The 14358-nt window shown below is 39.4% G+C and overlaps 1 protein-coding gene across 1 annotated transcript; it reads left to right on the top strand.

Moving 5' to 3' along the window:
* The first annotated feature begins 1315 nt into the window (after window positions 1-1315).
* Window positions 1316-14154, top strand: LOC106941453 (tenomodulin-like). Its single transcript, XM_015024488.1, has 4 exons — window positions 1316-1320; window positions 1926-2094; window positions 13078-13185; window positions 13955-14154. Exons 1-4 carry the CDS (start codon window positions 1316-1318, stop codon window positions 14072-14074), a joined length of 402 nt encoding a protein of 133 aa, XP_014879974.1. The 3' UTR covers window positions 14075-14154.
* Window positions 14155-14358: the final 204 nt, after the last annotated feature.

Below are 14358 nucleotides of genomic sequence, written 5' to 3'. Positions count from 1 at the left end.
GCCATAACATTATGATTTTTTACAAGTGTATGTACACTTTTGACCACAACTGTATTTTTTGTCACCCTCCTGCTGCTGTATTTCAGATAACATTGTGAGGTTTTAAAATAAATCACCAAGCTCTTAATAGTTTAAAGCAGCTCACAATTATTTTTATTTTTTATCAAGTAGATCAGTCTTTCTCAAACTGTGGTTCCCGAACCACTAGTGGTCCGCAGGTGGCCCCTAGTGGTCTGCCAGGTACTGCATGTAAAAGTTCGTTTACGCCAACTTAAGCCATTTATCCATTATCATTATTTTAAATACAATCTTTTGGTTAGCTAACAGTAGCGTCGCACTCTGAGCTCGAGGCGGTGAGCAGAGCTGCGCCCCACGCTGACTAACTGCACCTTAACACCTAAAATTAATGTGGGGCTATCTATGGCTGAAAGAATATATTTGTTTTTTTCCAGCACGACGAAAGTCTATTTTTCTTTTATTGTGTTTCTACAGTACAAATAGCTCTAAAACGTTACTAATTCACACAACACTTATAGTGAAGAACTTTTTTGATTTCCATGTATTTTCTGTCTGTAGTATATTTAAAGAATGTAATATACTGGTTACATGTCTTTGGAAAAATTAGAATCCAATCTCCCAGAATCTGTAAATAACTCAAATCACCCCAGTTGACTTGTTTATGGTTTCATGGTGGCCAGTCACATTTACTAAACAGCGCCACCCTTCACATTAGGAGGAGCAAAGACGATGAGTTAAGACAATAATACTTTAGTTTCTGGTTGTATATGTTAAGATGTAATATGCAAGGGCAGTTTCAGGTGAGGCGGTCAGTGAAAAAGTTTGTTAAACACTGAACTGGATGGAAACCAGAAGAGGCGTTGCTTTGGACCTGCCTTAACCCATTCATCAGCAAAGTGATTAAAACAGCTTTATTTCAACAACTAAATAGCTTCTCAACAACGACTTAACAACAGGATAAATACGTTTACACCACGTGTCAAACTCAAGGCCCGGGGGCCAAATATGGTCCGCCATGGCTTTTTATGAGTCCCTTTAGACTCTAGACGCCAAGTTACATCAATCAGTTCCTCCAGTTTTAGCAGATATTCACTCAAAATCAACAGATCCATGCATTTTTTTTTTTTTGCACTACTGCATATTTATGTGGGAGTTTATTGCATTTTTTTTTTTGCAAAAATTGTCAAATGTTTTGGATTTTAAGAGATGCTAACTCCGCCTGTAGTTAGCAGCTTTTCTTACTTTTACAACACTGCTGTCTCTGTCTTACTTTGTATTAAGTTATAGTTTGTGATTGATGAGGTTAGTAACAAAAAGCCACATTCAGCATTATACATAAGCACAAATATTGAAAATAATTTCAAATTAGCACCACGAAATCTATGATTTGATTAATCAAAGTGAAGAAATGTTCAATATTATATAATTATAATTAGCACTTATTGTAAGAAGAGACTGCCATTTGTTCTTAATTTAATAGCTTAAGGGTTTTATCAATATATTCTGACACAACCACCTCTTAAGAACATTTATATATATCTTAATATTTGCTCAAAATGAAAATGAGTTTAATCTTTTACCAGCTTCTTTATTTAATATGAGCAAATGTTATATTTAGCACATTCCAGCTGTTATCCTTTGCTTTTCTGTAAGACGTGATGATGCTAGTTCACAATTTTTCTGTCCCCGTCTTTTTTTTTTTTTTTTTTGGGTAAAAAATTTTTTAATGCTCATTAAGATATTTTTTCCATTTGGAGAACAGCTGCCGGTAAAATCCAGACCTGTTTGAATTAAAGATCTGAGATGCTGTGCTGCTAAAGCCCAAAGCATTTTTGACAGACATTGTAGCTGCATCACTTAAACACTCTGAATTTCACCATCTCTTTAACGATCTGAGCCATTGTAAGAGTTTTCTGGTCGTTCATCTCATTGCAGGTGTATGACCACGAGTACAAAGCCGTGGTGGACGGCGTAGAGACGAACAGTGTGATGGAGATTGACCCAGCTGACCTCACTGAGATCTTCAGAATGGGGAACGGCAGTAAGGAGGTCGTGGAGGTGCACGACTTTAAGAATGTAAGTAAAAAGGTTAAACAAGTCCATATCGAGCTGACCCTTCTTTGATGCAAAGTCGACAACACAATCATATCTTATCTTCAGAAGAGAAACGGTCATGCTGTTCACACGGCTCAGAGCTGAAAGACGGCTCCTCTCATTTCCCTCCAGTCATCTCTTAGATTTTCATCCTTTCAATGGAAAAAAATGTTTGACAAACAACAGAAATAGAAAGTGGAAAAGAAAATTAAAGCTGCAGTATAACTTATATATATTATATTTTTATTTAAAAAAAATTTAAATAAAATATTTTTAGTAAAAACTAATATTTTTGCATATTTGTTGAAACTGAGACATAATCTGTGAAAAAAGTGAAGCTACTCTGCCTTCTCCCAGTGCTCCCAGTGATGAGTAGAAACAACCAGTCAGAGCCAGGAGGCGGGTCTTAGCGTAGCTTCCCTTTTACGCCCCACTTTACTGTCTGCTAGCTGCAGCTAGCATAGCCTGTTGTAGCACTATTGAAGTACAGAAGGACTAGATGGAATAAATCAGAAGACTAAATTCGTCTAATGGAGCCGTTGTCAGTAATCAATAAAAACAATGCAAAAGAACTGCTTTCAATACCATGTATTTTGAAGAAAAAATTAAAGTGAACAATACAAGACAAACGTACATAAAACCCTAAATAAATACAAAATAAATATACACAGTACTGCGGCAGATCCTTCATACTTTTGTGCACAACTGGTCTTAAACTTCCCCGCTGGTCAGCACAATGTCTGACCGACACACATTCAAAAGTCCATGGTTGGATTATCCAGATATTTAAGATGACAATGTCCCAGTGCAAGTTGTTTCGGATGAAGAGATGAGTAATGGTTTGTGTGCCTGAATGGTGAGATGGAGGGGGAAATGATACAGACCGTCAACCTCCTACCAGACCAGTATGGAGTGATTCTTAGGTTCTCCTGGCCCCAGCCAGTTTTCAGAAGTTCGCCATCCTTGAACCCTAAAAAGGGGTCACCTGGCCAATTCCATTAATAGTTGAGTGCATGACAGCTTCATGTCTCCAAACTCACTGGATTCTCAGATCTGCAGCTCCTTTGTCTCCAGCTCTCCCCCTCCCCCTGACTGAGGAAAGCTGGAGCAAGCCTAAATAATTACCTCAGGTGTGTCAATTGGTTGAATGCACTGTGTGACTGACTGTCACTCTAACCAATGGGGCAGCAAGGCGGGACTAAGGGCAGTTTTTTTCCTACCCCGGGTTACACTGTCATGCATGCTAATGCTAGTTAGCATGGCCACTGCTAATAGAGGTAAGGTAATTTTATTCATACAGCACATTTTCAGCAACAAGGCAATTCAAAGTGCTTCATATGACCAAGAGAAAGACAAAAAGGTAAAAGTACAAAACTAAAATTTAGCTTCCCCGGGTTTAATAAGAATAAGTAGTCCATATAAACTAGTAGGTTTTCTCTGGATTCTTGTTCTGATAAAACTAGATGTTGGTTCTACATGTTTGATTATTGTTCTGGGTTGTTAAGTAGATGGTACTTTCTAAGTTTGTTCTATATTTGTAAACTAATAGGAGTTTCTCTAGGTCTTGTGCTGATATTAAAAGTATAAAGCTAAATTTTGGTCTAAAGTAATAAGTATTCCACAGTTTATTAAAATAGTAAACTGAACAGACAGACAAGGGAAACGGTTCCTGTTAAGTTATTTCTCCAAGATTAGCACATTTAACAGGAAGTACATGAGGATGATTAGCAGCGCTAAGACCCTCCTCCTGGCTCTGATTGGCTGATTTTGGTCAGGAGCGGTTCATTTCTTCAGACGTATTTCAGGAAGGAGACGAAGATCGAACTTTTCACAGATTATCTCCTAACAAACATGGTGACATTTTTAACAAACATGTAAAAAACTTATTTTTTATGTATATGTTTTATACATGCTGCAGCTTTAATTTCACACACATCAGTAAATGATGCTAAAGCAGCAGCAGATGTTGAGATTTATGTGCATTCAGCAACCTAGAAAAAAACAATCAGTCTTGCTAAAAAAAAACAAGAAGTGCTTTCTTCCCACTAATTCTATACAGCAACTTCTTTACAGTGCAGAAACAAACACCATTAAGTAGCCTTTCTTTACGCATTTCTCACACTTTCTGGAGCTGCTATTTTGTCTGCAGTAAAACTCATTAACTTACCTTTCATTCTCAAATCCTGCTCGAGTGTGCAGGATGTTACACATTCTGCATCTGGGAGAAAGGAGCGCGCAGCTTGACTGGGTAATGAATGCTCTTACTCTCACTCCATTATTTAATGTGAAATGTTGGGGTTGCAAGGCTGAAAGTTACAGGTTGCACTTCATCCCGAACAAAAAGCCCCACACTGAGCGGGCATTGTTTTTGTTACAATGGTCTTTGTGAGTGGAAAATGAATCAATGATGGAAACCAGCACAGCGAAGGACGGCGTTAACCTCTGAAGTCTCATTCTTCCACACCAATAAGAGCAGTGAATGTACGTCTGTGTGAATAAATCGGAAACATGCATAAACACATCTGCTCGCTGTTGTCCCGCTTCCTGTGGGTGAAGCACGTCCTTGAGGAGGTTTGTTTGATCCGGCGCGCCGCCATGAAAGAATAAAAGCAACGACTGACTGAACACAATGATTCAGGCCTCATTGGAAGAGAGGAACTAACAAAACCCACAATAGTTTGCAGGTAGTTTGCGCTTGAGCAATTATGTTAGAATTGATTTTTTTTAGGATAAGAAAAGGTGAATCTCCTTGGTTGTTATAAAGCACCTTCAAACATGAACTCAATCAAACCTGGGAGCTGTTGAGAAAAGTGGAAAATGAAACTGTTATTCCCCTTGGGGCTGTATTTGCCCTAGCTGAGGAAAGAAGACAACCTGACAGAATGTATTGCTGCAATCAATATGATTTTCTTTAATCTGTGAAATGGTTCTTCTGTCTGCATTTACCTCAACATTTTTTATGATGTCAGAAATATAACAAAAGCCCCTAAAGTTAGGATAATGCTTTATGACATTTCTACCATCATGTTATTGTTTTTTTATTGTGTGACTTAATTGCAGCAGGAAGGGTGGACAAAAAGAAGGAAACAGTTTATAGGCCTGGAAATTCACAAATTACAACCGAGGAAAAACAACATAAATAAGGAATAAACAGGATTTGTCATGTTGCGATTAACTTGTCGAACCTGCATGCGCAGAACACACTCTGGAGACGGGTGAAGGTGATTTATTAAATACAGTGTAAACGGAAATATATTCAAGATGATCCGGAACTGGTGCTCGTCTTGGTGGTTCTGGCTCTCTGGGTGGAGATGAGACAGGTTAGGGGCGTTCAGAGGTCGTGGGAAATTACAGTCCTGCTAGAGACCTACTTGCTGATGAGCTCGTCTGAGCACAGGGAAGGTGTACCGTAAGGATCCGGAGCTGCAGGCTGGAACGAGGGCGTGAGCTTCTCTAGAGGGCAGGCAGGTGAGTGGAGGGTGATCTCAATGAGGAGCCGGGAGGGAACCGCTGACCGGGGCACTACCACTGACTGAACTGAGAGCTGGTCTCTGGGACTGAGGCCACCAACGGGTAAAATCCGCGGGAGGATCTTGGTCAATATGCCGAGGTTCGTGGAAGTTCAAAGAACTCAGGGCTTCGCGGGATGACAACCATCACAGGCTAACACTCTGGCACAGGAGTGTCGGGGGCTCTGTCCTGATAAACTCCTCCAAACAAAGGTAAGTGGCAGCAGGTGTGCAGGTGGGCTGCTGCAGGTCCACGCCCTCCAGAAGGTCCCAGGATGCCCCCTGGTGGAGAAACTAGAGATGCCCCAACCAGCCTTCCCCAAATCCTAACAGGATTAGGAACAGGAGCGAAGCAACTGAAAGAATAGATCAGTCTTATTAATAATTACTGAAGTAAAGACTACCAAACCAGAGCATGAACTTTCCTTTCTTGAGCTGTTGAGCCAATTTTCTCATTTCACTCCATCCTGTATCTTTTTATTACTGAAGGGACAGCATTATGTAAAATCATTTTTTTTTTTAGTTTTACTTCATGCTATAATGCTATTCCCTCTTCAAAAACACACCTAGAGTGTTGCCTTGATTCTTTCATGCATGTTTGATGAATCCTTTAGTCTCCATGGCAACCATTAAGCTGTGCAAAACGCCTGGGTGGACCTAGCTCCACCTTCTAGGACGAAGCTCCTCCTCAGAGTTTCAGTTTCCAAGCTTCTGCCTCACAAAGCAGCTCTACTCCGCTCCTTCAGACTAGCCAGCATCAATTAGCAAACACCTATGTGCACGTCTGCTGAGCTCATTATAGGAGCTACTTCTCAGTGTGAAGGGTTAATAGAGGAGCCATGTTGTGGTGACTTCCTGAAGGCGGAGATTCAGAAAGACAGAGGCCCAATTACAAGTCGTTAAAGGGTTAAATCAGGAAACAAAATGTCTTTTAAGTCATATTTGACATATATAGCATTTTCTATAACTGGAGACACTTGACTGTGCTATAAAATGGCACGATGTGCCTGGAAAACACATAATGTAGCCCTTTAAGTATTCAGTGAAAACCTGTTGTCACCCACTGACAGTCCCCCAGACGCTCTGGACAGAACCTGAAAGGTGGACATGTCCAGGGAAACCGGGCCCATACATGTCGCCTATGTGTTTGTTACCTCCATTAAGCTTCTCTTCAACGCAGAATTACAACAGATGGTGAAAAAAGTATAAAAAAGACACTTTAAGGTTATTGACAAGGCTCAAAATGGTGTATTTGGTATTTTGTTGAGTAAGAGACCTTCTGCCCTCAACCAAACTCTATTTAGTGTGCTAATACTTTATATCACTCCAGACGTCTGCAGTAGCTTTATTTTCACTAAACATTACTCCTTTAGGCTTTACCAGTGATCCCAGTTTGACCTTGTCATGTGGAAAACTCCTTTTATGCTGAAGCTGTAATGTTTTCCCCTCACATATTGACTTTAAATCAAATCTATTTTATTTGAGCACTGCTGCCTTAAATATCTGGAACTACTGAGTAGAAAACAAGATATTTCCTAAAGAATATAAAGTTTAAAATGTAGATTCATTAACAAAGATCCAGGAAAACTTTGTACACCTTTAAGCTCCCAAATAACTTTTAGATCGGATCTTGATTAGCTTGTTAGGTGGGTCAGTTATTTAGCCTTCGTTAGGTGACGACAATTTAAAGCTTTATTAATATCTGATTCCTCAAACCTCGTTACAGCAATCAGCAGCTTAAAGCAGCAGCCTGGCATTATGAAAATTCAAGTCCTCTAAGCTTACAAAGCAGGAGAAGCCTGTAAGAGGACAGCAAAGTGTTTTCAGGGGTCATTTCCTCAGTTTGTAATGTAATTAAGCAGTGGAAGTCAGCATGAATAATAGTTTTAAAGTGGTAGACCAATAAATCAAAACATCTTGTAGGACTGCCAGAGAGGAAAATCAAACTCTCTCCTGGACTGCCAGAGACCTGCTGGATGATTTAAAAGATGTTTTGGTATTTCTGCTGGGAAATTTGACCTTGAAGTAGGGTGGCTTTCCTCTCTCCTTAAAGCAAAAACAAATTCAAACTTGCAACAAAGAGAATATGTTTGTGACAGACAGCCTCGGTTTGCCCCGCTTGAAGAGGAGCATGGTGAAGTGCTTGGGCGTAAAGATCACAGGAAATATTGTGTTTGCAAAGCACCTAAGATTAATCATTAATCAAACAAAGTAGGAAACAAAGGAATGAAAAAAGTGTTCCAAAAACACAACAAGTTCCCCAAAGTTGTAGTTTGACATCACTGAAAATATTCTTTAAAAAGACTTTAAAGTGTAAATAATCCCCAAATCAACCTTTTTTGCTGATACACTTAATAGGTTATTTAGGGTAAAATTTTTGTGTTTCTGGCCAAATTTTGACAAAAATGGGAAGATTTTGTACCTGTGGCTGCACAAGTACCAAGACAATTTCAGCAGCAAGTGGAACCCATAAGTGTTTAAAATGTAAACAGATTTTCCAGCTTAGCTGCAGATAGTTTTAATGAACCCAAGTAATTCCCAAACAATAAGCCTCCCCTGCAACTTGGGGCAGTTACGTCTGTTTTCCATTACGGCCTGAGTCGGTGTGGTTCGGCACGTCATGTTGTCTCCATTGTAAAAGTGGCCTTTACAGCTGAACATAGCAACTGACAACAACAGCACTTTATGTTTCAGGATTCAGCACCAAAAGACACTCAAACATTTCCCACACAAATAACTGAACATTCAGTCCATTACAGTTTTATGTTTTTAGGCTTGATGTTTATTTTGCGTTATTTTCACTGTGGTAGATTAGCTACTGCTGCTATTAGCTAAGCTAACACTGTGGTGGTTGATAGTTAATTTAAACAGCTGCTCTACTTGATCTGTCAGATTGGTGTTTAGGTCTGTTTTTATTATTTTTTAACTGAACCAAATCAAATCGGATTCCACAGCACACCTACATGTTGTGATTGTCAAAGTCAAGCTAGCATAACTGACCTACTTCCGTCTCTCTCGCTACTTTTCTTCTTAATTAAAACTTTTTCCTGATCTTGTTATTTAGTTGTCATACTGTTGACGAACTATGTCTCTCTTTCTTTTAATATCAGGCGTATATTTAAGATTTATCACGTTATATTGATAACAGCTAAAACCAATGCTAGTCATTATTAGCAAGTAGCTTTGTAACCCTCCTGCAGGAAAGGGTCCATACCACAACGGTACGGTAGAGTTAGGGCGGAGCGAATGGCGTCAAACAACACAGTCCATTGAAACAGTAAAACATTACTGCTTGAAACAAACACAAGACATACCACCAGTGTGTTGAGTTTATCATCGCACTGGTATGCGGGAAATGTTCTCCTGAATACACCAGACTGTAAAATATTGTACCAAACTGCACCAAAGAGGCATTGCAGAGCGATTGAAGAGGAATACCAAATAATATGTAAAGTCTGTAAACAGATTGCTCTGATGGAAAAACACTCCATAGATGAGACCAGTTTTGAGAACCGACTGGCTGCTAAAAATGTTTTCATGCTGTTACACTGACCACGCCGGCCTGAAATATTAATTAGAGCAGGTCTGAAGCCAATGCTTTAAAACCTACACAACAGCTGAAACAGTCGAAGGGTATTTTACTTTGTAAATACAATATTTGGAGATAATTATGTGAATTAGTAGAGTTACATTTGGACAAACGTACATGTGAAGCAGAGCCTCTTTCTTCAGAGGTTATGCTACAGCAGCACATGTTAAACAAGAGTGAGCCGTGTTTTTCTTTCATTTGCCACCTGCCAGGTTTCGATCAGACATAACCCTCAGACATGAGTGCTGCCACCTCTCTGCAAAGATATGGGGATATTTGGCTCCTTTCGTGCTCCAGAAGCTGTCAGTAATCAGTTTTGGCTTCCTACCTTCAAATGGCATCTAGCCTGAAGTGTGAGGTAGCCAGCTGCAATAAATCAACACAGATGCTACGGGAAACAGCGGATGAGCTCAGACACTCTTAATAAGAAAAATTATTGGTAATTGACTTAGTTTGTTTTCGTTTTTTTGGGGGGGTTAAGCTTTCATTTATCTGTAAAACAGAAAATTAAAGCTCTCATTGTTTGCAAATGGTGCAGCAGAAGCTGCATCTGAAGGGTGGTTATGTAGGCTTTATGCATTTATCTTCTCTCAGATAGCCGTTAGCGGTGGGAATATGTTGGTCAAAGGGGAATTTAAAAGAAATCTAACCTCTTTTCTTCTGCCATGTGCTCTGCTGCCTCCTCTTCTCGCTGCAAATGAAACGGAACCATCAAAACTTGCCTCCAGCGTTCATCCATCTGAAATTTCTTTGGAGCATTTTTTAAATAAATTCATGACTGCCAGGAACTGTACTGATGATGATGATGATGGTCAGGAGGATAGCCTACAGAAACTCAACATCCTCCCTGGATGTCCATGACTGAGTGCAACCCCCGAACCCTGGAAAAACCTGGAAAATATGTTTCATTACTTTAGATGTAAAATATCACTGCAAACACATTAAATCTCATCGGGTAATTTGGTTTATTTTCTGGTGCAAATATCTTAGTTCACTTGGAGTAAAACAAAATTAACTCATAAATAACTTTCAACAATTAAATAATTCCTTAATATTAGAAAAAGTGCGAGTTCCACTGGCTGATTGTTTCACTTATGAGAAAAATGTTTTGTTATAAGTGAAATAATCTAATACTTTTATCAATATAGTAAAGGTAAAGGTAATTTTATGTATGTAGCACATTTTCAGCACAAGGCAATTCAAAGAGCTTTACATGAATTAGAAGGAAATACAAACAAAAGAAAGACAAGAAAGTAAAAATATAAAACTACATATTGGTTCCCGGTGTTAATAAGAATAAGTAGTAATTTATAAACTAGTGGGGTTTCTCTGGACTCTTGTTCTGATAAAACTAGTTGTTGGTGAGATTAGAGAGGTATAAAGCTAAATGTTGGTTCTAACGGTTCTGGAATGCTTCATGGTGGTTCTAATGGTTCTGGGATGCTACATGTTGGTTCTAATGGTTCTGGGATGCTTCATGTTGGTTCTAACGGTTCTGGGATGCTACATGTTGGTTCTAACGGTTCTGGGATGCTACATGTTGGTTCTCCATGATTGATTCTTGTTCTGTGTTAAGTACATGGTACATTTTAAGTTTGTTCTAGATTTGTAAACTAACAGAAGTTTCTCTACGTCTTGCTCAGATATTAAAACTATAAAGTTAAATGTTGGTCTAAAGTAGTGAGCAAAGAAATTACTTAAAACAAACTCCTGTATCTTGCTAAAAAGTTGTTTACAGTTAAATTTGTCTTGTTTCAACGGTACTAAGATATTATACATTAGAAATTAGACAAAAATACTGGGTAAGATTTTGTGTTTTTGCAATGTGAGGATGGATATTTACATTGCAGATAAGAATGTGGAGAATTTGTTTAAATTTGTCTTTATTTTCAGTTTTCAAACTGAAAAATTCAACCTTTATCTGAATAGATTTATTTTTTGGGAGTCCCATGTCAAGAAATAATATATTTTCCAGACTATAAGTTGAACTTTTTTCACATTAGTTTGGGTTTTCCTCTGACTTATAGTTAGGTGTCACTTATGTGTGTATTTTTCCTCTTTATGATGCATTTTTGACTGATGTGTTAAATGTTAATTTATACAGACTGACATGAACCGAGGTAGACCCAATAAAAGCTTCTTTTTTTAAAACAAAAGGTTTGAACATGGCGTCTGATTTTTGTTTTGGAGATTGTAACTCCATTGTTTTCTGTTCTGGTTCTCCAACAATGAGTCCTGCAGATTCTTCATCATGTGTGTGAACGGCAAAAGAAACAAAATGGCTGCTTGTCCAGCCAAACGGCCAGAGGCTAAAGGAAACTGAACTTTGCATTTAGTTGTATCAATACCCAAAAGAAAGAAAAAGCAATTGGTTACTAATTAATCAAAGTTTTCTCAACTTGGAAAAAGTAAAGTATGAATAAAAAAAAATATTTCTAGGAAACCCAATTGGTGATTTTGATAACAGTCATTTCTTAACGGAGGAATTTTTACACTCCTGAATAAATTTACTCAAGTTAAAGGTTGGATTTTAGAGTTCTGCATTTTTTATTAATTTAGTTTTGAGTTTTTACAGTTTGGATGTCTTTCCAGGAAACTCATACAACTGTAGCTGCGACTGAGCCGGATGTCTTGACAGGCAGCAGCATGTTATCAGAGACTTGGAGCATGCACATGCAAATATTTCAGCAGCGTCTATTAAAATGAAATCACTTTTCCATTCCTATTCCCTGCGTTAATGTGTCTTTCTTCATTTTCTGCTTGACCAGGCCCGGTAATCATTGAATCTCATCGCGGCGTTGCCCTCTTTCCTTCTCACCAACACAGCCGACCCACATTAAACAAAGACTCATCACAATGAAGCCCGGCATAAACATCATGCTCTCCTGCTCCAGACCATTATTGCCCATCCCTTTTCCTGCAGATAAAAATCTCTTGCACTAGATTATGGCAGCCATCACTTTGTTCTGCGTCTCTTCTATCTAGTTTCCAGAGTGACGGTGCTGCAGAAATTGACAAAAAGTGAAATTATAACCACATGGTCAAGTTAACAGATTCATAAGAGACGGCATAACAGCGTTACGTGTTACTGTAATTAAATTTAGATTGAACCACGTCCATTATTGTGCTCTGGTTCATGCAAATTTCACCTCATACAATTTTAAAGCGGCGGTCTCAGATGTAGATCGAGCCGTCTATTCTAATACAGGAAGCTGTGCAAAAAAAAAAAAAAAGAAGAGCAGGAAAATTAAAATGAGCTCCGGAAAGTCTTTCAGCCTTATTCTGGCTGAATATCTCAGATTAAGACAGAATAGCTGTGAGGGGAAAAATCAACAGATCTTCTCTGCCTTTTGAGGCCGTGTGTGTCAGACTGAATGGCGCCGCGGTCCGCGCGGTGCAGGATCATCACTGGAGCTGAAGAGAGCATCGCCACACTCCACTGAGCAGATTAAGAGAGTGACAGGGACCTATGACTGGCTAATTCAATGGGAGCGCTCTCTGTAGAAAACACTTCGTTCTCAACAATGTCACTTGGCTCTCCGGTGCGACTCATCCTGCCATGGAGTATTATGCAGCCCTGCTGGAACGTCCCCTGCATTTTTTCTTTGACTTCATCCAGCTTTGAAGCGAGCAGAGCGTTGTGAAGGTTCAAGCAGCCATCAATTTTATATTAGCAGAAGGAGTTCAAAACACACCTCTTCTCACTCATTAGGTTTAACTTTAACAACTTTGGCTATCAGTAAAAAGCAGTGTTTTAAAACGAACGCCCCACTTCTTACGGCACATCCACATCACAGACAGCCCGATGAATGATACATATATCTGAATTTCTGAGTGCCTCTTCATTTCTCTTTCCTTTTCAAAAAGGGGATCACTGGGATACGGTTTGCCGAACATCAGAGGTGCTACATCAGGACCCAAACGAAGAAACTACCCACAGTGGCCGAGGCGGAGGCTGACGACAGGGAAAGGACGGTACAGTACGCCTTCACGCTCTTCCTATACGCCGTCCTGCAGGAGGCGGCCATGCATATTGTCAGAAGATAACCGGAGCAAAAATCCTCAGTCTGTCCATCTCATCCTGTCTCCCCTCTCACTGAGGAATAAGCTGGGGTTTGTGGTGCCTGTGAAACTGCCAGAAAGCTAACCACAAACCCTCTGCCTCTTTGTGGCTCACATCAAATGGTGCTTGCTGTCAATCTTGAGCCAACATTAATTTTTAATCATCTCCTCCAAAGACTTTACCCAAATAGCCTAAAGGGGGAAGGGTTGCTGCAGAGGTCTGTGCGAGGTAAACCATTAAAATTGTATTTTTAAGCAATGCCTTTCTTTGTAAAATTCACAAGGCTCCCCTTCTCCAAGCTTAGGGTGATTCATTTTAGTTATCGGGCTTCTTAAAGTCGAATGTGAACTTCAGAACAAGGAGTGGGTAAAAATTCAGTCAATCAAAATTCCCATTTTTCAGTGTCACAGTGAAATTCGGCGAGTGGGCCGCGCATTGAAAGAGAAAATCCTTTCCTCAAACGTCTCAACTCCAAGCATGCTCTCATTTACATTTCAGATTTCAGCTAAGAAGAAGAGGCTGGCAAATATCTGACGCTCCCCACTCACCGCTTTATCTTTTTTAAAAAAAGCCAATTGTCAGTCCAGCTTTAGTTTTTAAACTTTAAGAACACAAGCTGTTACACCAAAAAGCAGAGTCTTTGTTCCTCTCATCTTCAAATTGTCTGATCTACGTTTACAGATACTAATTGCCCAGGCAGCACCATATGTCTGTGCCATCTCTGTCTTCTTTTGTGTACCGGAAAGCCTAATTGGCTCAATTCGCAGCTCCAGAGTGAAGCATGAAAGGACAGCAAAGTGACTTGGGCTCATACCAGTATTGATGGACACGCTTACGTTTAATAAAAATAATGGTTCAAAGGGCTATTTAAGTCACGTTTTACTGTGATTTGGTCTCACTTGTGCAACCTTGCCTTTAAAAAGCAAAGAGCCAAGAGGGATTCCTGATTATGTTGTCAAGGGTTGCCTTAACTCTTACGAATCTGACTTTTTTTATTACAAATGTATCTATTATATGTCAGGAACAATCTAACCATAAACAACGGTAACACTTTATTTGAAGGGGTGTGCTAAAGACGAACATAA

This window comes from Poecilia latipinna, unplaced genomic scaffold, assembly GCF_001443285.1.
Source record: "Poecilia latipinna isolate Pla-1442-1.1 unplaced genomic scaffold, P_latipinna-1.0 Scaffold3682, whole genome shotgun sequence".
Taxonomy (NCBI): domain Eukaryota; kingdom Metazoa; phylum Chordata; class Actinopteri; order Cyprinodontiformes; family Poeciliidae; genus Poecilia; species Poecilia latipinna.
The sequence above is the reverse complement of the archived record's forward strand: the minus strand, read 5'-3'. Positions and strand labels throughout refer to the sequence as shown.

Coding starts and splice junctions, on each gene's coding strand:
- LOC106941453 (XM_015024488.1), top strand. Junction 2,095..13,077: donor AGGTGCACGACTTTAAGAAT/GTAAGTAAAAAG, acceptor CTTTTCAAAAAG/GGGATCACTGGGATACGGTT. Junction 13,186..13,954: donor CTGACGACAGGGAAAGGACG/GTACAGTACGCC, acceptor CTACGTTTACAG/ATACTAATTGCCCAGGCAGC.